We start from the raw sequence: 25101 nt of genomic DNA, 5'->3' as shown, positions 1-25101 counted from the left end.
GCTTAAATGATTCTCAAAGGATTCAAATTGTTACGACTTCAATGGATCCGACTTCCCAAATATATAGACTTTCTAACACATGCCAAGCTTTAAGGATTTTTTTCTATATTTGCTCGCTTTTGGTAGATAGTTCTAAATATAGAATGGTAATTAATTTCTAATTGTTTTTAATCAACCTTTTATTTTTAGAAATATCAATTGTATAAAGAATCATTTAAAATTTAATTTAATCAATATTTTATTTTTAGAAATATCAATTGTATAAAATTTATTGTTTTAAAAAAAAATTTAAAAAATAAAAATAAAAATAAAAATTATATATATATATATATATATATATATATATATATATATATATATATATATATATATATATATATAAAACTGAAATTACAAAATAATTTGAATAAGTAAGGAAGTGATATTTTATTTACTATTTGAATAAAAGCCAAGGGAAGAGAAACAAAAATATAGATTTAGTGGATAAGTTGGCTAAACTTATTATCATTCAAATCTAATTTAAGCAATACATTATAGAAATATAACATCGAGTAATTTGACTGTAACTTTTTATAACTTACTTAAACTAGCTAACCGTGGTCAAGTAGTACTCCGTTAGTAAATTCAACATTCAAAAAGAATTTATATGAATGTATAAAAGGGGATATCCTCCAAATCTAAATTATAATTGAGAGAATGTTTTAAATTGAGGAATGCCTTTTTTAATATTTTAGTTTTTTTATGAACAATGTAAGATAAAATATTTCCCACCACTACCTATTTTAAATAGATGAAATGTATTAAATTAAAAAAAAAATAAAAAAAATGACTTTTACCTTTTAGAATTTTTTTTAAAAATATAAAAATAAATAAATTTCTAACTTGAAAAATAATAAAATAATAAATAATATATTATAAAATAATAAAAAATTAAATTAAATTAAAATTTATATAATTTTGAAATAAATAAAAGTAATTAAAACTAGCTTTTAAGCTAAAGTAAAAGCATAACAAATATTTTAAAATAAGAATATCAAAAATTAATTTCAAATCAATTTCTAAATACAACTTCAACCATCGGAAATTAAGTATAATAGAGAAGATAGAATAGAATAGATTTCTATTTTGAATTTAGAATTACGAAGAATTTCCACAAACTAAATCGATGCAAAAATTAACCTAAAACAATTTCTGGGTGAACTGAACCTTGAGGCGGGACTGGAAGGGTCAAAATTAGTCGATAAAGAAAGGAGAAATGCAATATGCGAAATCGCTGCTGGTAGAGTTGTTCAATATGTCTTTTTGTCTGGACGAACAATTCCTATGTGCGAGGAAAAACTACTGAAGAACATGGATAATGTTTTGTCAATGTAGAGGTAAGGCAATACAGTTTTTCCCTCTTTAAAAATTGTTTTTCTGTAAGTCGGACTATACAGTTTTCTGCTGCGGAGGTTTATATGTGATTATATTCTAAATCTCTATAAACAATACGAAATTTGGAGATCCCCAATAATCGACAAATGTATAGTTCCAGCAGTTTTTCCATTGCCTTCATCAATGGAGACAGGGAATAGATTAGAGGGAGTTAGGGTTAAGGCCAAAAGTTTTAAAGGAGGAAAAGGCAGGTGTAGTTTCTGTTAAAGGGCATGGGCAAATGGAAGTGGGTTTCTGAAATATGCTCCTCTTATTCTGGTTTGGAATGCGTTAGTTTACATTCCCGGCTTCTTCGTTCTCATTTTCACCGCACTTGTAATGCTGCTAGCAGCAGAAGCAGCCGTTGCTGCACAGGATGTCGCCTTGCAAGAAGAGGACGAGAAGAAAGAAGAAAATTTTGTACTTGTCAAATGTCAAGCATTATATCTGAAAATGTATTGATCCTGTCTGGTGCCATTGATTGTCATTATCCACCTTCTGTGGGGTTTGTCAATGTTCAAGCATGCTTGAACACTCGTGCACACAATTGGAAGAAACCCTGGCAGAAAGTAGAGCCAATTTTAGGTTTCCTTCCTGAATTTGGGACACCACAGAGAAATTGTGCTTCTATGGCTGTTTGTTCTGGTCTTGTTTCTACGAAGGGAATGCCAATGTCTAAGCCAGATGGGAGTTGCAGTGAGAAGGAAGATGACGAAATTACTGATAAGAAACAGGGAACTTGTCTGAAGGAGTGTGAAATTGTTGATTTTCGGGAAGTGGAGAGAGTTTCTAAAGTGGTGGAGGAGCTTTTTGCATTGGATAGGAATATGGAAGCAGTTCTTGATCAATGTGGAGTTAATTTGTCCCACTCATTGGTATTCCATGTCTTGAGCAGATTTTCCAATGCCAGGAAGCCTGCTTTGAGGTTTTTCAATTGGGCAGGACATCAGGCTGGTTTTTCTCACAATTCACTTACTTATAATATGTTGATGAATATCTTGGGAAGGGCAAAACAGTTTGAGACTATGTGTGAGCTAATTGAAGAGATGGGCAAGAAAGGTTCTGCATTAACAACAGATACCTTAGAGATTGCTATCAAATCCTGTGCAGCTGGCAGAGAAATGAAAAAAGCTGTTCAGATGTTTCTTTTGATGGAACGGTACAAATTTGGGGTCAACGTTAACAACTTTAACTTTCTATTGGATGCTTTGGGTCGAGCAAAACTTGCAAAGGAAGCAGAGATGCTATTTGAGAAAATGAGAGATAAGTTTCCTCCAGATGCAAAAACCTACACTGTGCTTCTGTCAGGATGGTGCAGGGCGAAGAATCTATTACAGGCAGGTAAAATTTGGAATGAGATGTTGGATGAAGGATATAAACCAGATCTTGTCACCCACAACATCATGTTGGAAGGCCTTTTTACAGGAAGAAGGAAGGATGAGGCTCTAAAGCTCTTTGACTTAATGAAAAAAAATGGCCCTACTCCTAATACTAGGAGCTACACCATTGTGATTTTTTCCCTTTGTAAATTACACAACATGGGGGATGCCCTGAAGTTCTTTCTTGAAATGCAGGAAAATGGCTGCCCAATAGATGCTGCTGTTTATACTTGTTTGATCACAGGTTATGGCAATGCGGAGAATTTGGACCAATCCTATAAGTTGCTTCTAGAAATGAAAGAGAGAGAGATCCCTCATGACTGCCAGACCTACAATGCTCTAATCAAAGTCATGGTGGATCTATATAGACCAGATGAAGCTGCTAAACTCTATGATGAGATGATACAATGTGACTTCAAACCCACCATTCACACCTACAACATGCTTATGAAATTATATTTCAGGGCAAGGAAATTTGAAAAGGGCTTTGATATATGGAAACAGATGGCTCAGAATGGGTGCAGTCCTGATGTCAATTCGTACACTGTGCTTATTGGAGGACTTTTTAGGGAAGGCAGATCGCAGGAGGCATGCACCTACATTGAAAGAATGGTTGAGAAGGGCATGAAGGCTCCTCGTTTCAGTTATGATAAATTCCTTGCTGATTTTTCACAAGCAGGCAGGCATCATATATTTGAGCAACTTGGAGAACAGATGAGACAAACAGGGAAGTTGGATGTTGCAGATGTGTTTGTTAAGTTCTCACAGAAACTGGAAATGAAAACCAAGAAAGCGAACAGAAGGCAAACCACTCCTGTTGGGCTGCAGTCTAGTAGTGAGTTTGGGTGCTTCTCAAGACAGCAAATTACCAAGAAAGCCAACATAAGACATTTCACTCCTGTTGGGCAGCAATCTAGTGGTGAGTTTGGGCATTTCCCAAGACAGCAAAAAACCAAGAAAGCCAACATAAGAAATGTCACTCCTGCTGAGCTGCAGTCTAGTGGTAAGTTTGGGCGCTTCCCGAGACAGCAAAAAGTCAAGGAAGCCAACAGAAGACATGTCACTTCTGTTGAGCTGCAGTCTAGTGGTAAGTTTGGGCGCTTCCCGGGACAGCAAAAAACCAAGGAAGCCAACAGAAGACATGCCACTCCTGTTGGGCTGTGGTCTAGTGGTGAGTTTGGGCGTTTCCCAAGACGGCAACCTAGATTCTAATTCTTGCAAGTGTATCTGTGTGTAAATGCAGCTGTTTGAGTTGGGGATATTGTGAGTGGAGGACTGCTCCAACAAGCTCTGTTTTCACTTAGCCTTCTCTAACAAAGGGAGATGTGTTACAGGGAAATTATCAGTTAGGTTAATGCCATAGAACTTTGGTACCAAATATCAAATACACATTATTGCCAAAGCATTTTCTCCCTGTAAGAACCCCAAATAGGCTCTACGCTGATCACTGTTTGTTTCCCTGGGTGTAATGATTGTTTTTGGTTTGTTTTTGAATGTTTTAAGCTGTTTTTGGGTTTTTGAGTTGATGAAAAGAAAATACAAATATTGAAAACTAATCTTACCTAAAATTATAACTCAAATCTGGTTATAATGCTAATCAAATTCATTTATTCAGATGGCTCCTAATGTATGTACAATACTTATTGCTGGAAGAATACATTAAAAACATCATCATTAATAGTTGGAAAAAACCTGATTTTTGTCTCCAATACGCAACCACGCTGCTGGTTGCTTCCTCCTTGGGCAGCGCCTATCAAAAACCGCAATATTAAATCTCTGATTTTTAATTCACTGTAGCGCTGTACTGTTCACAGCACTGTAGCTGCTGTTATAACCCCTTCCAACCTGTAAACAGATTCATCCTTTCTCCTACTAAAACACAATATTGACTCCAGAATGAAGTCAACTCACAGGCAAAATTCAAGTGATATTTCACACCCTCAAATTGCATCAACTCTGAAGATACTACGTTCTCCATAGTCTGAATTCTTCTCAAACTTGTAGAAACTCTTGTTGCCACAACTTCAAGAAATTTCACAAGGCAAAGTTTTTAAGCAATTCTCATAACCTGCTTTTGAAGGAAGACAAGGTTTGTTTATAAGGACTCCTCAACTCCAGAATGAGTCTCCACGCTCAATGTGGGATAAAAGATATAATAATAACATAAAAAAATGTTATTACATTAAAACTTAGAAAATCTCTTTTAATTTTTCCATAAGCTTGGACCCACAATTAATTGAAACAATGGCCCCTTTTATGATATCATGACCCTCACTTAAGTTATATATTATAACTTAACAATATAGGCTCAAAACCAATAATGTTTATTTTAACTAAATAAACATTAATATCTCCATTATTACTCAGCATTTTTGAATGTCGTTTGGATTGGGAGCTAACATGATAGAACTGCATATGACCATACCCCTTTTTTAAAAATAGCAGGGGTCTATCTTTATACCTCCAAAACTGCTAAAAGTAGCCTGACCAAGCCAAACTCAAAGCAAAACTCATCATAAACAAACTCTGGCAACCCAGAAGAGTACTTTGCTCTGGTCCTTGGAGGATCTCCACACCAAGGTGACCCTCTATCCAATCTTATTAGCCTACGAGGGTCTCTGATAGGCTAATCACCAGCTAAAGTGATGTCTCTAGCTAGAAGGGGACATCACAGTCCGCCCTCCCTGAAATTGCTTGTCCTCAAGCAATCTCAACTCTGGATGCTGTAAATTCTCCTCGCTCTCCCAAGTAGCATCCTCTACCGGCAAATCCTTCCACTTCACCAAATATTCTCGGATGGTACGTTTCCTCAAGTTCCTCTCTCTAAAATCAATGATAGCCTCCGGTATCAAAACAAGTTTTCCCTCATCATCCAGGGGTGGTAGTACTGTAGAAGGCACAATATGATGCCCTAGTGCCTTCTTGAGGCGTGACACATGAAAAACATTGTGCACCTTGCTCTCCGCCGGCAAGTCTAACTCATAAGCCACCTCTCCCACTTTCCTGATAATCCTAAATGGACCATAGTATCGTGGCTTGAGTTTCTTGAGAGTGGATTGACGGTAAGGCTGCAACATAAGATACACCATGTCTCCAACCTCAAAAGTCCGCTCAGTCCTCTTCTGATCTGCAACTGTGCCTTAGATTATCCTTGAGAGTCTTAACAAGGTCTTGACTCTCCTGTAACAAATCACCTGCACTGGGCACTCTACTGTCACTCAAAAGCAGATCCATAAAATTGGGTGCCTCATACCCATACAGGGCCATAAAAGGTGACATCTGAATAGACATGTGATAAGTGGTATTGTAGCAATACTCACAGAGATAAATCCACTTTACCCATGCCCTCTGTTGCCCTCTTATATAATTTCTGAGATATTCCTCCACCCATTTGTTTACTATCTCCGTTTGACCATCTGTCTGAGGGTGGTAGCTAGTACTCGGAGTGAGCTCTGTTGCACACAACCTGAATAGCTCCTGCCAAAAGTGACTCATAAACATGCTGTCTCTGTCACTTACAATGCTCCGAGGTAAGCCATGTAATCTGAATATCTCTTTGAAGAACAACTCTGCCACCTGTGTAGCAGTGATCGGAAAGAAGTGTGCAAACTTCGTAAGGCGATCCACAACCACATATATGCAGTCCCTGCCTTGGGCTCTAGGCAATCCTGTGATGAAGTCCATAGACAAGCACTCCCACTTCCTATCAGGAATCGGAAGTGGCTGCAGTAAACCGGCTGGATAGGAGTGTTCTTGCTTATTTTGTTGGCAAGTGGGACACTCCCTAACATACTGAAGTACCTCTGCTTTGAGCCCTTTCCATGTAAATCACTCTCTAATCTGTCGGTATGTCTTGTAGAAACCAGGATGTCCTGCCATAGGTGAATCATGAAAAGATTTCAAAACCACCCTCCTCACTACTGATCCTGGGACCAAAAATATTCGTCCTTTGTAAATGATGAGCTCATTCACAAGGGTGTATCTGCTGTCCTGAATAGTCCCATCTATGAATCCAGCTGCCCAAGTGTCCTTTGCATACTCTGCAAGGATCAAGTGTCTCCAATCCTCCGATATGTCTGTCAATAAGCTCAAATGGGGCCTACGTGATAAGGCATCAGCAACTACATTCTGTGTCCCCTTAAAATATGTAATGTCAAAGTCATAGGACTGTAACTTGCTCACCCACTTTTGCTGCCTATCATTGAGATCTCGCTGCTCCAAAAAGTGTCTTAGGCTATTATGGTCGGTTTTGATACAACATTTGCTACCTACCAAATATTGCCAGAATTTGGCCAAAGCATGCATAATGGCTAACATCTCCTTATCATATATGCTGAAGCTCCGCTCTGGCCCTCTCAATTTCTTGCTCATAAGCAATAGGGTGCTTCTCTTGCATAAGCACCGCTCCAATGCCCTCTCCAGAAGCATCACAATGTAGCTCAAAAGGTTTGCTGAAATCTGGTAATGCTAACACTGGACAAGAAGTCATCAACCCCTTAAATTTCTCAAAACACTCCTGTGCCTCAAGAGTCCACAAGAAAGCTCCCTTTCTCATCAAATTTGTCAAGGGTGCCGCATGCCTGGAATATCGATCCACAAACCTTCTGTAGAAACCACATAGTCCTAGAAAGCCCCTCAATTGTGTAAGGTTCACCGGTGAAGGCCACTCCACAATGGCACGAATCTTTTTAGGATCCATGCACACGCCCTCTGCACTGATGATGTGACCCAAGTACAACAAATCTGTCATGCCCAAATCACACTTCGACTCCTTTGCATACAAGGATTCTCTGTCCAATATACCCAGCATCGTGTCCAGGTGAACCAAGTGCTCCTCCCAAGATCTACTATATACCAAGATATCATCGAAGAAGACAAGTACAAATCTCCTCAACTAAGGATGGAAAACCCTATTCATTGTTGCCTGAAAAGTAGCAGGTGCGTTAGTTAGCCCAAATGGCATAACTACAAACTCAAAATGGCCACAATGACATCTAAAGGCTGTCTTCTCGATGTCCTGCTCTCTAACTCTGATTTGGTGATAACCTGATCTCAAATCTATCTTTGAGAAGAAGCAAGCTCCATGAAGCTCATCTATCAACTCATCGATCCTGGGAATGGGGTATCTGTTTTTAATCGTCTTCCTATTAAGCACTCTATAATCAATGCACATCCTCAATGTCCCATCCTTCTTCTTTACTAACACCACTGAAGAAGCAAAAGGAGACTTACTTGGTCTAATGTGGCCCATAGCAAGTAACTCCTTTATGGTTTTCTCAATTTCATCCTTCAACCTCTTCGGATGCCTGTAAGGTGTAATCATGATGGGCTTAGCCCCCTCCTCTAACTCAATGATGTGCTCAATACCTCTGTCTGGTGGTCTACCTGATGGAATGTCACTGAACACCTTAGAGTGTTTAACTCTAAGCTCCTGAGTATCAGGAGGATATTCAATCTTATGCTGTCCCTCCTGTGATGACATCAACATGCACTCTGTTGCCCACTCTACCTGATCATGTCGAATCAATCTAGCCATTCTACGAAAAGAGACCATCCTGAGATCACTGTCCCTGATTGCCTTAAGAATATGTGCCTTCCCATTCACTTTAAACCTCATCTCCATCTCCTTGAGGTTAAGAGTGAACTCACCAATATCGTGCAACCAACTCATCCCAAGAACTATATCTGTATCTCCCATAGGTACAACATAAAAATCTGCCTTAAAGTCATAATTATTAACTTTCAATGGGAGTCCAGTGATCCTACAATCACATTTGAGGACATAGCCATCCGCTACCCTCACTCTAATTCCCCCAAACTCCTCTGTTTGTATGCCACGCTTCTCCACCATCCTAGCATCAATGAAATTATGAGTGGCACCTGTATCAACCAAGGTTATGACTTGCTGTCCAGCAAGTACTCCTCTCATCCGGAATGACCCTTCTTGCTTAATACTAGTGAGACGAGCTTCCCTAAGTTGCCCATCTCCTTCCCCATCCTTGGACTCTATTTTAGACAAGTTTTCAGCCTTGTCTTCCTCTTTTTCACCATCTATTTCCTCTATATCAGACTGCTGATCTGAATTATCTGATTCTGATTCCTCATAGTATGCCCACATAACTCTGTTAGCTTTTCCCTTTGGCCTAAGAGGACAATCATGGTTTGCATCATAGGGTCCCTTACAGTAGAAACATAATTTTATCTTCCTCAAATCATTTAATGTTTCCCTGTCAAAAGGTGCTGGAGTTTTATCTTTAGAATCATTTTTAAAATCAGTCCTCTCTGATTTTTTATAAAATGGTTTGTTATCCTTATTAGAAGATGCTCCTTTGGACTGAAATTTGTTTGTTGGGACTGCATGTTCCATACTTCTTGCCTTTTTCATCGCTTCCTGTAAAGAAATAGGATCAAATGCCTTTATCCAACCTCTCAGTGGTTTGGATAGGCCCTCAATGAAAATAACTATCAATCTATGCTCTGAAATGTTTGGCACCATGACTGCCAACCGCTGAAATTCACGAATGAAATACTCCAAGTTGCCTGTTTGTTTCAGCTGTGCTAAGTCCCGGAAGTAAATCTCTGGATCTTTCTTGTCAAATCTTTCTACCAACCTATCCACGAAGTCCTGGTATTCTGTAACTTGGTTATGCTGAAGTGTTACCATACCATGGTACCACCAATCATGTGCTATTCCCTCCAAATGCAAGGTGACATATTTGATAGCTTCAATCTCTGTCATTGGCCTCAGTGCCAAAAATGTGTCAAGCTTATGAATCTAAGCTTGAGCTGTCATCTTACCACTCCCATCAAATGTAGGCATAGTAAGCTTGCCTGTAGCCGTCTTCAGCTCACTATTTTGACCTCTAGGCCTCCTATCTTGTCTGAGTGACCTGTAATGCTCTCTCCTCTGATTTACAAAGCGTTCAAAGGTCATCCTCTCCCGAACCTGCGGAGCTAATAATTCCCATTCATCATTTGCAGCCATGAGTGCATCTGCGAATATGGGGTCTCCTGTCGCCTCCTCTATCGGAGCTTCTTCTGGCTCCTCCGGAACAAATGTAGGGCGTGTAGGCCTATCAGCTGTTCTGGAATGGGTCCGTTGTGGTCTCTGATTACCTGTAGCACTCCTGTTATCTCCCTGTTCTCCCGACTCCCCATTTTGTCTAACAGGTGGGTTCATCCTTTCTACCATAGTAGTGAGTGCCTGTAATGCCTGTGCCATCTGCTGCTGCCCTGTAACCATAGCACGGTAGAATTCTCTGGTATCCTGATCATCATTATTCCTCCTGTTTCTAGGTGGACTACTATCATGCCTCTCTTCCATATTTCCTGTTTCCTGTAACTGTTCTCTTTCAATCAGAGCTCTCCTACGAGTATGGTACCTGTGTGGTCCAATTTTCAGTGGCTGCATATGACTCCCCAAACCCTCAGGATGGCAGGAATGAGGCTCTGATACCAATGTAAGAACCCCAAATAGGCTCTACGCTGATCACTGTTTGTTTCCCTGGGTGTAATGATTGTTTTTGGTTTGTTTTTGAATGTTTTAAGCTGTTTTTGGGTTTTTGAGTTGATGAAAAGAAAATACAAATATTGAAAACTAATCTTACTTAAAATTATAACTCAAATTTGGTTATAATGCTAATCAAATTCATTTATTCAGATGGCTCCTAATGTATGTACAATACTTATTGCTGGAAGAATACATTAAAAACATCATCATTAATAGTTGGAAAAAACCTGATTTTTGTCTCCAATACGCAACCACGCTGCTGGTTGCTTCCTCCTTGGGCAACGCCTATCAAAAACCGCAATATTAAATCTCTGATTTTTAATTCACTGTAGCGCTGTACTGTTCACAGCACTGTAACTGCTGTTATAACCCCTTCCAACCTGTAAACAGATTCATCCACTTTTTTCCTACTAAAACACAATATTGACTTCAGAATGAAGTCAACTCACAGGCAAAATTCAAGTGATATTTCACACCCTCAAATTGCATCAACTCTGAAGATACTACGTTCTCCACAGTCTGAATTCTTCTCAAACTTGTAGAAACACTTGTTGCCACAACTTCAAGAAATTTCACAAGGCAAAGTTTTTAAGCAATTCTCATAACTTGCTCTTGAAGGAAGACAAGGTTTGTTTATAAGGACTCCTCAACTCCAGAATGAGTCTCCACGCTCAATGTGGGATAAAAGATATAATAATAACATAAAAAAATGTTATTACATTAAAACTTAGAAAATCCCTTTTAATTTTTCCATAAGCTTGGACCCACAATTAATTGAAACAATGGCCCCTTTTATGATATCATGACCCTCACTTAAGTTATATATTATAACTTAACAATATAGGCTCAAAACCAATAATGTTTATTTTAACTAAATAAACATTAATATCTCCATTATTACTCAACATTTTTGAATGTCATTTGGATTGGGAGCTAACATGATAGAACTGCATATGACCATACCCCTTTTCTAAAAATAGCAGGGGTCTATCTTTATAACTCCAAAACTGCTAAAAATAGCCTGACCAAGCCAAACTCAAAGCAAAACTCATCATAAACAAACTCTGGCAACCCAGAAGAGTACTCTGCTCTGGTCCTTGGAGGATCTCCACACCAAGGTGACCCTCTATCCAATCTTATTAGCCTACGAGGGTCTCTGATAGGCTAATCACCAGCTAAAGTGATGTCTCTAGCTAGAAGGGGACATCACACTCCCCCTTCCCCTGAGATAGGCACCGACATCTGGACAAATGCACAATACTTTTCCCTCAATTCTGTCATGTTTGTGATCCAATATTTGGTTTGATCATAAATAAATGATCAATGAAAGAAGCTATGAAACAATTGGGTTGAATGTTGCATTCATTACAGTTATGGGAAACAACTGGGGCTGTGTCACTACTGTTGTTTAGTGATGGCATAGCCATTAAATTGTAGCCCTTTGACTTTATAAGTCAATAATTTGGTTACATAGAAGTTTCAAATATTCATCTTACTGGGTTGAGTGAGTGCAGTGCGTACAGAATCAGAAGTGCAATTTGACTGTGTATTGAGACAGTAACGATGTAAAATACAGACACTTACAGGAATAATAATGGAATCTTGTTTATATTATCAGCTATGTTATTAGTAGGCAATACAATATGAGGATTCTTTCTCTGTTTGTTAAGAACGGTGGTAAAAGTTAGAAGGCACAGGAATTGTATTGTGAATGTAAGTCCTCGATGAGATGCAGCTTCTTCATGTGTATGAAGAGACTTCTACTGTTTTGTAGACATGTTGATTCATTCTTGGATGCTTTTTAAAATCAGTTTTGGTTAGCCCTGCTAACTTTAGGAGATTGTGAGAGTTGGAATTGTGGAGAGATCTGTAATAAACATCTGAAATCCTGTCAAAGTGTCTGTTTCATTAAACTCAGCTGGATACTCTTTCTGGGTTTCATATGTTTAAGAACAAGTGGCTACAGAAATATTTATTGAACTTTTCACAGGTTAAAATACTTCATCTATTGAAGAGATTCTTGCAGTTTTGCTTTCTTTCTGCCAAGTGCCTTGTAAAAACCAAATGATGAACAATCAGGATGATGCTCTATAAAGGGGCCTTTGCTGAAGATGTGCACAGCAAGTCATGCACTTTCTATTTTAACAATATGGAGGATTCTATAGTGTTCAATAAACTTGAACTTTAAACTGAGGATCTGCCATAAAGATGGGTATATCAAAACAGCATTTTCTGATGCCCCTTCCTGTCAGTTCTGGTTTCAAGATCTTTGTGCACAGTAACATGCACACACACACAAGAACATGTGCACAGAGACAAGCAGAGGGGCTCATGCACACACAGCAGCCACGAGCACCTGCACAGAGTTTAATTTGTTTGAGTTTATTGCTCGTGGACTGAAATATTCCTAAATATTTTAGGGCTTGTTCCGTAGCATCTTCAATTAAAGAACTTACTGATATGCAATGGTAATTACCTTTGGTAAACAGTCAGAGAGAAGGAGCATGGAGTAGAATATACCACAAAGCAAAGATTTATTCTGATCTAAAAGCTCTGGGCTGCAGAACCTGGTGTTCTTTACATTAGAACCTTAGTTTTGATGCAAAATATACATGTAAAAAGATTAGTAACTGATATCGTTGACACCTTATCAATTGATGCCACTCTCAACTGATTTGGCCACCGATTTGCTGGTATACTGTCACTCAGTGATTGTGATTTTGCCCAGCAAGGTCATTGGATGACAGTTTAAAGACATATCTGGCAATTTTTAGGTGCCAGGTGTAGACAAACCTGTAGGGTTGCTTGTACTGAATGATTTCAGGCTGTAGCAGCTGACATGAGGTAACTCCAGGTCTAGGTTGATGGCGCCAAGTGTCCTTGAGTCTGATATACAACAAGAGTATCACCCAGATGGTAGTTTGATTGGGACCTATCTCTCTGAGTGATGGTAGAGACCCTCCTTGATGCTGATGGGACTGATTTTTAGGGTAGCGCTCATTGAGTTCACCAAAGACAACCTACAATCAGATTGCAAACCCTAGTAATGGATGGCGACCAGCCTGCACTATCCATAATTACAAAATTACAAATTTGGTTGTAGACCGGAAAAACCTTTCTTTCGACAAAGATAGTCAGGTTTCCCATCCTAACCCTGGAGTATCACTATGGTTTTCAATGTTCATACTTGCAAGTATTGAGATGAAATTCAGCTTGTAAAGCTGAAAACAAATGTCTGGTGGACGAGTTCCCTCCAGCCAACAATGAGTGCCTGGTTAGTTTAGGGTTAAATAAACATTTTTTCAATACAAAATGCTTGTGTCAATGTTGGCTGAGGAGAGGGGATATGACTGCTCTTAAGTAAATTGTTTGTTCTCAAGAAATTTCACATTCAAATGGTAAAAATTCTCTTATTATAGTTTTTGAGCTGGAGATTCTTCCATTTTACCAAGGACCTTGGAATGATCTTATTTCTCGACCGCAGTCTCATATCAACTGTAGTCTTAGGCATTGTTACCCTCATTTTTGTCAGCCCTCTTTTTCCAAAATCTCATGTCAATCATCCAAGGGGTTTGCCTTGGTTGAAGCAATGAGTTCTCATTGTGGAGATCCTGGTTCAAATCCTAAGAGGAACATCTTTGTGGAATCCTAAGTTGTGATCTTTGGTCTTCCATTTGTCTCATTGTAAAAAGGCGATTCTAAGTTGTGACTCTTGGTCTTCCAATTGTTGTGTCTAGTGTTGCTACTCGTAGGGAGGTCATATTTGTCGGTTTGATGATTGAATAAGCTTGTAATGATCTTATGTTGTGCAAATGAGCACACGGTTTGTAAACGATCTATAATATAAAAGGAATCTCATGTTAATCCCAGGATTCAGGGTTCAAAAATCCTTGTATTACCTGTATATTTGTTAGTGGTCCAAAGTTTCTTTTCTTGATTATTTTTGGTACAGTTGTGATTTTTCACCAAGTTCATTTTGACTTAGGTTATGGATTTAATAAATTAAACTAATAATAGTTAAAATTATTATTGTTATTTTAATATTTCTAAAACTGGTTTAAGTTGGAAGACTAACCCATAGGCTATGTTTAGCCTTGTGGACATTAAAAACCATCTATCTATCTATCTCTATTCTGATAACCCAGGATAGCATAGTACAAAATTGAGCACTGAAAACCTAGAGGGTTAGGAATGTTCAAAAAGTGAAGATTTTTTAAAAGATACTCAAGTTTCAAGCACATCTAACCTCATAACTGAAACTCATTTCAAGAATTGGTTGGAAATGCTCATGGTTTTGTACTCTATATCATGACATCTAATGATTGAAATAAATTTGCTGTGATGCTTAATTGTCAACCAAATGCAAATAGCCACCATGAATTTAAACTCTGAAAATTATCTACCAAATACAACTAGCCACCATGGGTTCAAATTCTGAAAAGGTAATCTGTGATAATATTAGAGCTGTGGATGACCATGAAAGCAAATCGAAGAAGAGTACTGTCTAATATTACAGCTGGAAATGAAAATTGTTAACACTAGAGCTGGGTTATTTAGCAACCGTGTCTCTAATAGAGGTGATCATATAAACCACAGCATATGCTCAAAAGAAATCTTGTGATTACTTGCAACGCAAAAAATAAAATTGTCTTGTGATTCCTTGTAACGCAAGAAATAGATTTGTTAATATTCTTTAGAAATTCGCACTCAATTGTTTTTGGTTGAATATGGAATCAATGACAATGTATGGTAATTGTTTGACAGAATGTCCCAAACAATTGATAGGTCATAGAATATGCCACTCACAAGGGTTTGCAAAGAAAAACGTCTGTTAAAGAACTAACGGAGAAAGTTTTCTAGCTTATGGAATTAGCAGGAATAAAGCCCAATTTTGACAACTTTTGCCAACATGCACCATTTCTCCCCTACGTCTAGTATAAAGTGAGATCTTTGTGACAACGTAATGGTGGAAAGATTTCTATTGAATTTTTATAGTTGATATGTTATGTTTTTATGCAAGCAAGATGTGGAATCTGACATTGGATGCAAATAGTTTGACTGTGTGTCTCACCAGCTGCCTGCTTCAACGAAACAAAAGAAATGATTGCAAAGTATATACAGAACGATTCATCGACATATCGTCTTCCAGCATATTATGGTTCCGCAGTATACACAAAATGAATATGTTCAAATGCCTTAGCGAATGAGGGGAAATGTTTGCTGCATACACGTCGTAGCAAATTGACAATAGAATATGGGTGTACACCAAAGCGAGATATATGACCAAGTTTTCCCATAGTAGTGGCCTGTAGAGAAAAGACAAGCTGCAAAAACCAAATTGTAAACCTTGTTCCAATTTTATTTCGTGTGTACACACTATGGGCCTGTTTGGTTGCCAAAATTAGGATGGAATTGGTATTTGGAATTCCGGGAAAAAATATATCCACTGTTTGGGTTTGTCAAATCGAAATGGGAATTGTAAAAAGATGGAATTCCGTGTGCCCATTTAACCCCCAAAACTTGAATTTCGTATTCCACCAAAATAGGTGGAATTGGTTTAATTCTGATTTTAATTCCAATTTGGTGAAAACGTGAATTGCAAATTTATGAAAAATGAGTTTTTGTTGAGGTCCACCTGACGTATTTGATTTCCCGCTCTTTGGCTCAACCCTATTTTAGTCTCGATCAAACATTTCTCTGCTTAGAAATCTTGTCACGTCTGGAGTTTCTGTACACAGGTATGCATTCAAGGGTTTTTTGATGTCTTGTTTGGGGTGTAGCCATCTTTGATCTTTCATTTGGCCATCTGCTAATGATAGCGTCCAAAACTAATGAACTTCCAATCTTCTCGACATTCTCGGCATGCTATTGTTCTAAGTCTGCCAAGCAACCGAATAAAATCACTTGTCATTAATAATGGGTTATGTTTTTTTTCAAATACCATGAGCCCAACACAGTGACATATATTTCTCCATTTATTTGTTGGATTACATTGTAGTATGAGCATACAGTTTTACTTTCATTAGGTCGTCCACAAAATGTGTGTTTGATTGTTTATTTATTTTCTTCTCATGTTTTGGGGAAAAATAGTCATACGTTAGCTAGCCCATTTCAAGCTTGCTTAGGGTTTACTGCCAATGTAACATTATTTAGTAATTTTTGGTGGTGGTTCAGTTATTCTGTGTTACACATTATTATATGTTCTGATTTCCTCTGTGCGGGATGTAGAGGTTTGTTTCCTCTCTGCTTGGCTAATGAATTCTGGGTGTTTGCAAATATTTTAAGAGCCGTCGTAAAAGTTCTAAACATAGCATTGAACGGTTATTTCCATATACAGGTATTTTCAAAAACCCTTAACATTTTAGTTTTAATCATCCACTCTAGCTTATGACATTTTGATTAGGGCTTCTGCATTCATATTGTGTAATAGCTTTTTTTTCCATTATTTAAGTGCTTACGACAAACTTTGGTTGAGTTTATTGGTTCCCTCACCTATGTAATTAAAAATGTAGCAGTATATTTTTATTTTTTAGACCATTATAGAAGCCAGTTCTACCAGAATCCCCTTAGAATCTGCTGTTTTTTTCTTAATGTAACTTCAATAGTTGTTTTAGTTGCTCTTGGTGTATATGTTTTATTCATATCTTCTCTCCAAGTGTAGAGTCTTGTGGCTCGTAGACATGGTGAGAGAAGTCTTGATTTTTCTTTCTGGTTCTGTAAGTCGTAGTTTTCTATAAACTTTTATTAAAGTTTCTTGGCATTGTATGTTGAATGAGATGTTTAGCTGGCTATTTAGCTTCGATTTAAAAAAAAAAAAGTTTCCAAAGTTTCAATTTTTACTAAACTTTTGAGATATCTAGTTGAAGGAATTGAAGTTCTGTAGATATGAAATGTGTTCAACATTAGAAGGTACTTTCTTTTAAATGTTGGACATATTTCTGCTTTATGTGTAGATGGTCCGATACAAATATGGTAACATGTACCTTGTTATCAACATGTATCTTATTTTTTGCCAGAGAATAGATTAGTATTACCTCTTTTCTTTTTCCCTGATCCCATGTATTTTATATGTAGTTCATAGTTGTTTATCTAGATATAGACTCGTATTCCTTGAAAATAAATAAACATGATCTGGAAGTGAAATATCTTGAATAAACAATGTGGCACAACACCTTCTAGAGTATCTGGAGAAAATTCCTCTCACCTTTAAGAATTCCTTCAATCATCAACAAAAAAATACGTAGTTACTTTTTTAGTTTATGCTATCCTTTGAAAGTTGCTTGGAATGCAAATGCAAAGAACAGTGAGAGAGTTTCTTTTACCAGATTGTTCCAGTTATTGCTTTATCTACATATGCATTATTAGTAATTATCCTTGCTATCTTTCGCATCCTTACAAACATATTTGTGCACACCTTCACCAACTGTAACTTATCTGGCAATATGTTGTGCATTTTGGACATTTGCTATTTAATGTTGCATAGAACAAAAAATGCAACTGCTGATGTTATGTTCTGATTACTAAGGAATTGCCAAACAAAAAAATTGAAAACAGTTATGGATTTGTGCATTGCAAATTCTGACTTGTGCCTCAAGTCAATTTTATGTTATCACTGAATAGCTCAAGGTAGGGACTACTGCTTACATAGAGCACTTGATTTCCAAAAGAAATTATCTTCATAAATGGAAAAGTTTAGAAATGAAGCATCAAAAACGTTTCAAAATGCATAAAGATGAATCTTTGTCATTCCATTTTCTTGATCAAAGGGTCAAAATCCGAATCAGTGCACTAGATGGCTCCTCTGAGATACTCAATAGCAGAGATGGAAAAGTGTATCTCCTGAATTTGTATGCCTTTTTCGATGCTTCTTTGGAAGTGCTTTCATCTTCAAACTCTGCACTCCCATGGAATTTCATCTTTTTTGTGTTCCCTCTTATCCATAATAGTTCCTCCACTACTTTCATTGATGGTCTTTTCCTTCTTTCAAGATAAAGACATTCTCTCGCTACTCTTTCCATATCTTTCATCTCTTGTAGGTTTTCATCTTGCAATATTTTTTCATCTAAGATCTCTCTTAGACAATTATTGTTGAAATTGGACAGAAAGAGACTAGATAAACTCATTTCGTTGCCGTCCCTTTCTGTGCAGATGGGTTTTAGTGCTGTCAAAAGCTCAACCAAGACTTTTTCTTTCTTTAACTAGTGGGTCAACTAAGATTAATTATTATTATTTGGAAGTACGAGTAGATTAAACACAAAAGATTTATAATTGTGTACATTTTAGATATAATCAGGATTAAGAATATTTTGGGTACAACATTCTATTTGCTAAATTATTCAACAAACTGAACTAACTACATAGCAAAAAATGATGGGGTCTTATGGGGCGATATTTGTTAGTTCTTTTCTGGGTTCAATGTTCAGAAGAAAGATGATATATGGTACAAGTTGTAATCTTTAAATGAAGGAAGAATTTTATTTGTGGTCTAAAATTGTGTTTTTCTCATTATTTCTCCTGCCCTTCCATTGATGTACACTTTTAATTTATGTCAATTTAGAATTTGCAGTTCCTGGGGTTTGAGTGTTGTGGCTATTGATATTAAGAGCAGCAACCACAAAAAGATAAAATAATAGCAAACCAATATAAAAAAGAAAATATATCTGAATGCTGAATAGAATAGAGGATACTCTACTAAGAGGCAGCTAGAACTGATTTACTTTATTATCTCAGAACTTCTTATTAAATTGTTTAGCCGCATGGAAGCAGTGAATCTAAAATAGAAATATTTTTAGCAGCTACATGAATGCATACTTCTTTAATCGTTGTATATGGTTGCCTATAGATATTTTTAGCATATGCATGAATGCATACTTCTTTAGTCAATGTATATGGTTACACATTTGTCGAAGCATCCTTTTCAATCAAACATTCGACTAAAACATGTCTAAAATATGTTAAAAAATGTGTAAAGTTTGTTAACTCTCAAAAATTGTTCATCATAGGATTATTTGTATTTTACTAATTTCATCGATCTAATGAAATCCGTCTCTACAATGATTTTAGGTTGTTGATGGATTTAATGAAAGACAAACATTCTAGGACACATTGCTAGGAAGAGAAGAGTCATTTGTGCTCTTGTAGTTGCTCTGGCTGCCTTTGCTACATCTATAGCAGTGTTTGTGCAAGAAGGTAGAAGATCAATATGTAAGTTCAAATGAGGCGAGATTCCCTTTTATAAACACATTATTTATTCAAACGAGACTGATTGTCATGATCAAATTCGAATGAGTAAAGGAGCTTTTTTTTTCACCTAGCAACTATTCTTAGGGAAAAAGGTAGCATCACAAATACGGTGCACTTAACATTGGAAGAACAACTAGTGATGTTCCTCCACACCCTTGGCCATAATTTAAGGAATCGTAAGATTGCCCATAACTTTGGTCACTCAAGAGAGACAATCATCCGATACTTCCACAAGGTTTTGACAGCAATCTTGGCATTCCATGGTGATTATCTTTTGCCACCTGGTCCAACCACTCCTCTAGAAATTAGTGGGAAGGATCATTTTGATCCATACTTAAAGGTAGATATCATGTCTATACAATTTGGTTTCTAGACTCTAAATCCTATTATTGGATGTTTGTTTGATCATAAATTTGCATACTGTAGGATTGTGTGGGAGCAATTGATGGAATACATATTCTAGTCACTGTCAATGTTGACATTCAAGCTCCATACCGTGATAGAAAGGGCAACTTGTCACAGAATGTAATGGGTGTGTCTTCATTTATTATAAGTTTCAATACATTCTTGTTGGTTGGGAAGGGTCGGTAGTAGATAATCATGTTCTAGCATCAACTTTGTCAAGACCCGATCCATTAGTAGTTCCCCCAAGTATGTCAAATATGTTTATATAGTGATGCATATTACAGTTGTTATAAAGTTATATTTTAATATACTTTTATTATATGTAGGCAAATATTATTTGGTTGATGTTGGATATCCCAATGTGCTTGGATTTCTTGTGCCTTATCAATGCACACGTTACCACCTAAAAGAGTTCTTAAGAGCAAACCCCATAAATAGTCCTGAAGAGTTGTTTAACCACTACCACTCGTTGTTCAGGAATGTAATAGAACACACGTTTTGCATTTTGAAGCAAAATTTTCCAATCTTGAGGCACGTGACGTCATATCAAATCATGACCCAAACAAAGATAGTTTTGGCATGTTGCATATTGCACAACTTCATTACAATTGAAGACGGCTTTCCTTCCAAAGTAGACATTGATGAGGAAGATGATTGTGAGGGGATACATGTACCAATACTTGAGACATATGGGATGACTCAACGTGATAGAGAGGATTGGGGGAAGTTTAGGGATGAAATAGCAAAAAGGATGTGGGATGGTTATAGATCTCAATCTCAGTTATCAAGGCATACTATTTAGGATTAGTTGTAAACTCCACTTTCTTTATGTGCATCTTGTTAGAAAAATCAGCTATCCTCCTCTTTGTTGGGATATTACGTCTTTCTTTGTATTATTCCTTGGGTTTCCTATTGTATTTGACTAAATCAATCCCTATTGTATTTGACTGAATTTATCTTCACTTAATCATTAAGTAGTTTTTTACATAATTTATTTAGTGGCAAATTTGTTGTTCATAGCTTCCAGTTTGTATCATTATAAATTCTAAATTTGTGGACATATGAATTCTAAATTTTGAATGTCATTATAACTCAGTGAGGTCCAAATGGACAACCCCCACCTCATGATTGCTTACATTTGCGTATGCCTGTTCCAGCTAACACATGGAATGAGCTTATCTTTGAAATTGTGAGAAGGAATCTAAATGGCATTGATGTGTGAATCACTGAAATGCCCCTTGTTCATGATATTGGCTTCCATATATAATCTGATGTGTATGTCATCGATCATTGCTTTGTATTCATGACCAAGGTTTAACAACTTTGTAATCTTTTCTATCCTTTAACCTAGATAGTTTTCCTTGTGTGTGTTAGTGAACAACCATAATGGATAATCTGCGTTACCATTTTATTTGTATAAAAAATTAATTCTTGAAGTGCTGCTGTTATTCTATGCTACTTGAAGCATACAACCATATCTATCTACAACATTCTAAACAAGTACCTCTAATAACTTTGAGTATTATATCATTGTTTCTGGGTAAAATCGTTGCTTTCTTATCATTATTGTCCGTTCATGTTGTGTATGATCTTCATATGCCACTACTATTGATATAAACTTCATAATGTATTCCCATCAAACTATTTGATACTGTCACCTTCATCCATTTTCATAATCTGTGCACTTGTGGATCATTTTATAATTAATATTTTTGTTTTTAATGAAGTAACCATTATCTACCTGCTCCATGAACTAGTGGTTCGATTCGGATTGCAAATCCTTCCATCATGTTATGGGCTCTACTTTTGAGGCTCACTCCACTGACTTTGCCAATATTTGCTCGTCTTATCTCCGCTTGCTTCAGAGTAAGAAGCGTAACTTTGCTGCCTCTAAGTGTAAGTCACTTTGCTCGATGCTGATTCACAATCTCTAGCTCTTTTGGTGCACTCTTTTCCTCCATAATTCCTCTCTGCCTTCCACCCTTGACTATTGCTCCTTTACCTTTCACACCATGGCTCTTTATGACATTCTTGGGCAGCCTTCCATCCACCCCTCCTCGCCTCCTTTTGTCTGCTTTTTCACCCCTTCCCATATTTTTGAGGCAATCAGATCCATGAAGTGTAGTAGAGCTACTGATGAGGAGGGTTTCCAGGCCGAGTTTTTCAAGTCCAGTGCCTCAGTTCTGGGCCCCTATCTCTCTATTCTTTTTAATAGAGTGATTCACACTAGGTTTTCGGCTTCCTGGTCTAGGCATTTGATTTATCCTATTCACAAGACCAGCCCTGTCTTTGATCCGAAGAACTACATAACCATCATGATTGGGCACACTTTTGCTAAATTGTATGCGACGAGTCTTAATACTATGCTATCTGCGGAGCTCGACAGGATTGGTTGTAGGGCTAGAGGGCAGGCTGGTTTTTGGACAGACTATCAGACTATGGATCACATCTTCACGCTACGAGCTATTATTGAGGCCAGAAACAGATTGAAGAAGGTCTATTGTTGCTTTGCTGATTTTTGCAAAGCTTTTAACTCTATTCCTAAGGTGGCTCTATTTGAGAGACTTAGGGAGATTGGTATTTCTGAGATGCTATGTATTGCTATTATGAAATTGTATGAGACTGTGGTTGGCAGATTCTAGATCCCTGAGGGCTTCTCAAATCCAATCCATAGCACCATTGGGGTTAAGCAGGGGTGTCCTCTCTCTCCTACTTTATTTGGGTTATATATTGATGAGCTTGAGGACTTCCTCTTGAAGTATTTGCTCCTAGGAGATGGTTGTTATCTTCATTAAGTTCTGATCTATATCCTACTTTTTGCAGATGATGTTGTTCTCCTTGCTTCCTCTCTAGATAGGTTATAGAGACTTCTCGATGACTTGGCTTTATTTTGTAATCAGAGACAACTTGTGGTTAACTTGGGTAAGACTCGGGTCATGATCTTTAATTGTTTAAAGATTTCTCATCTTCACTTCATATTTAGTGTCAAGAGATTAAGATCACTTCATCCTACACATATCTAGGTGTTCTGTTTTCCAGTTCGTAGTTTAGTATGGGACCAATTATTCAACCCAGAGTTAATAAGGGTATGGGTTCTCTTGCTTTTCTTGAGAAACGATGCTTCAGACATCATTTCCAAGATACCTTGTCTAAGCTATCTCTCTTAGATGCCCTTGTTCAACCGACTGTTCTTTATGGTTTTGTGGTTTGGGGCCCTTCTCTTCTTAGCTTTGATTGGGACTTGATTGAGCGGGTTTAGACTTTGTTCTTGAGGTGCATTATCATATGTCACAGGTTCACTCCTCATCGTGTCATTCTTGTTGAGTTCGGTGCTCATTCTTTCAGACTCGCGGCCATTGTTGACTTGGTTTGGTTCCTTCATCGCCTTCGTGGGTTTGCAGATAATGTTGGGGACCAGGACTGCTACTCCTATTTAGCTTATTGCTCTTCCATTTCCACTGCGACTGCTGAGTCTGGTTCTCGTGTGCGATGTTGGTATGTACAGGTTTCTTCTTTGCTGAGTTTGATTGGGATTGACATTGATCGTCTCCCCCCCCTTTTTCAGTTTTCATTGGATGCCCCAGCTCATCTTCTCCCTTCTCTGTAGGAGTTAAATGAGCCTGTTCGTCTGGATATTTATAGACGTTATATTACTACTACTTGGGTTAACCCTCTTGGTAGGTTAAGCCGACGAATATCTTTTTATGTAGCGCATCTTTTGGAGATTTTTGATGGGATTATTGCCCGTCCTAGCTATCTCTCATGGCACTGGTCTCATGCCCTGCGGATCTCTTTACGTTCTTTCAAAGTTGGTTTTCATCGTCTTTGGGCTCAAAATGATCATCATATTGACAGTGGGGAGCGGATATGTATGCTTTGTACTTTAAGGGAGGTTGAGAATGAGGCTCATTTTCTTTTTCGATGCCCTATTTGTTATGAGATTAGAGGGAGATTCTTTTATCTATTTTGGGAGTGCCTCCCTCTATAAACTCTTTAGCTATTATGATCAAAGATGCCTTGCACTATATCTTTGTGAGGCCACTATGCTCCATGATAGCATGCTCCAGACACTACTTCCACATTGGCACTGGTCTACTCAACTCATTACTAACTTTTTTACACCATTATCCCCTTTGTGTGGTGTGAAAAGGTCCTCTAGCTCTATTTCACCTAACGGGCTTTCCAGATGCGTCAGATCCCATTCTGGTTATTTGCACTAGAGACACTCCTTTGTGATTGGTCGGAGATAGTGCAATACCTTTACAAATCAGCATGTGTATCATTCCGTGACTGATTTCTTTTCGCCCAAGAAAGCCTCCTAGTGCTTTCTTTGTCTCTGTTCTTTATTGCTATTTCTTTGGTTGTTTTCACTTATTTTTGGACACCTTTGTGTGCTCTTGCTGGTGTCTACCTCATTGTTGTAATCTTTCAGTCCCATGGACCTCTTTTTGGTCTTTTGTTGGATATTAATATCATTATTTTATCTTTTCTTATGCTGCTTTTGTATTTAACATCTGTAGACCTTCATTTTCTCGTTGCATTTAACTTATAAGTTGCATTTCAAATGTGTAAGTAAATGATAAATTTAATAAAGTGTGGTGGCTGCAACATGTTTATCGAGATTGGGGATTAGAGTGAAACTTTACATTGCATTGAATATGACAGCAAGTTTTGTGATGATCCTTAGGAAATGTCTTGCAAATCATGTTGTTAATAGGGGATTCTTGTTACATCCCAATTTTTGACTTAATTTGAAATATAGCTGTTGAGGTTCACATGGAGTCAGTTGGCAATTTAATTTGTTATAATTTGACAAAATGGTAAGATAGTTAGTTGTTATGATTTAAGTGAATCTAACATGTTAGTTGATCGTTAATCATGAATTCATGGAATTAAGAAGATGGTTAACTGTTTTGATTTTTTATAATTAAATAATTTATTATGATAATATAATTTAACCATGGAGAATTTTCTTGTAGGAAGCATGTTGAAGGGGTGGAAGCATTGTTAGAAAAGAATTAGATAGGAGCATCACCATCACTGAATAAATGGGTTGAGAACCTAGCGACTTGAAACATGATAAATCTATGGGACCCCCGAGCTATTTAAATAAACAAATTGAGAAACATAAAATAATTGAGTCAAAATATA

The 25101-nt window shown here is 37.3% G+C and overlaps 1 protein-coding gene across 3 annotated transcripts; it reads left to right on the top strand.

Moving 5' to 3' along the window:
- Positions 1-1039: 1039 nt before the first annotated feature.
- On the top strand, positions 1040-20256 carry LOC149576296 (uncharacterized). Of its 3 annotated transcripts, none has more exons than XR_016361423.1 (2): positions 1040-1376; positions 19366-20256. XR_016361423.1 is itself a non-coding variant. In XM_089816744.1 (2 exons), the coding sequence occupies exon 2, from the start codon at positions 1845-1847 to the stop codon at positions 4002-4004; it is 2160 nt and encodes a 719-aa protein (XP_089672870.1). In that variant the 5' UTR covers positions 1114-1376; positions 1766-1844; the 3' UTR covers positions 4005-4250. The 3 variants fall into 3 exon arrangements, 2 of the variants coding, with proteins under 2 accessions (XP_089672866.1, XP_089672870.1); XM_089816744.1 differs by lacking the exon at positions 19366-20256 and adding an exon at positions 1766-4250 and having other exon boundaries at positions 1114-1376; XM_089816740.1 differs by lacking the exon at positions 19366-20256 and having other exon boundaries at positions 1113-4250.
- Positions 20257-25101: the final 4845 nt, after the last annotated feature.

This window comes from Cupressus sempervirens, chromosome 1 (assembly GCF_028749045.1).
Source record: "Cupressus sempervirens isolate cs-2001-9-10 chromosome 1, ASM2874904v1, whole genome shotgun sequence".
Taxonomy (NCBI): Eukaryota; Viridiplantae; Streptophyta; class Pinopsida; order Cupressales; family Cupressaceae; genus Cupressus; species Cupressus sempervirens.
The sequence above is the reverse complement of the archived record's forward strand: the minus strand, read 5'-3'. Positions and strand labels throughout refer to the sequence as shown.

Bases quoted from the DNA above. Each gene is read 5' to 3' on its own strand.
- LOC149576296 (XM_089816740.1), top strand. From the start codon at position 1,647: ATGGGCAAATGGAAGTGGGTTTCTGAAATATGCTCCTCTTATTCTGGT.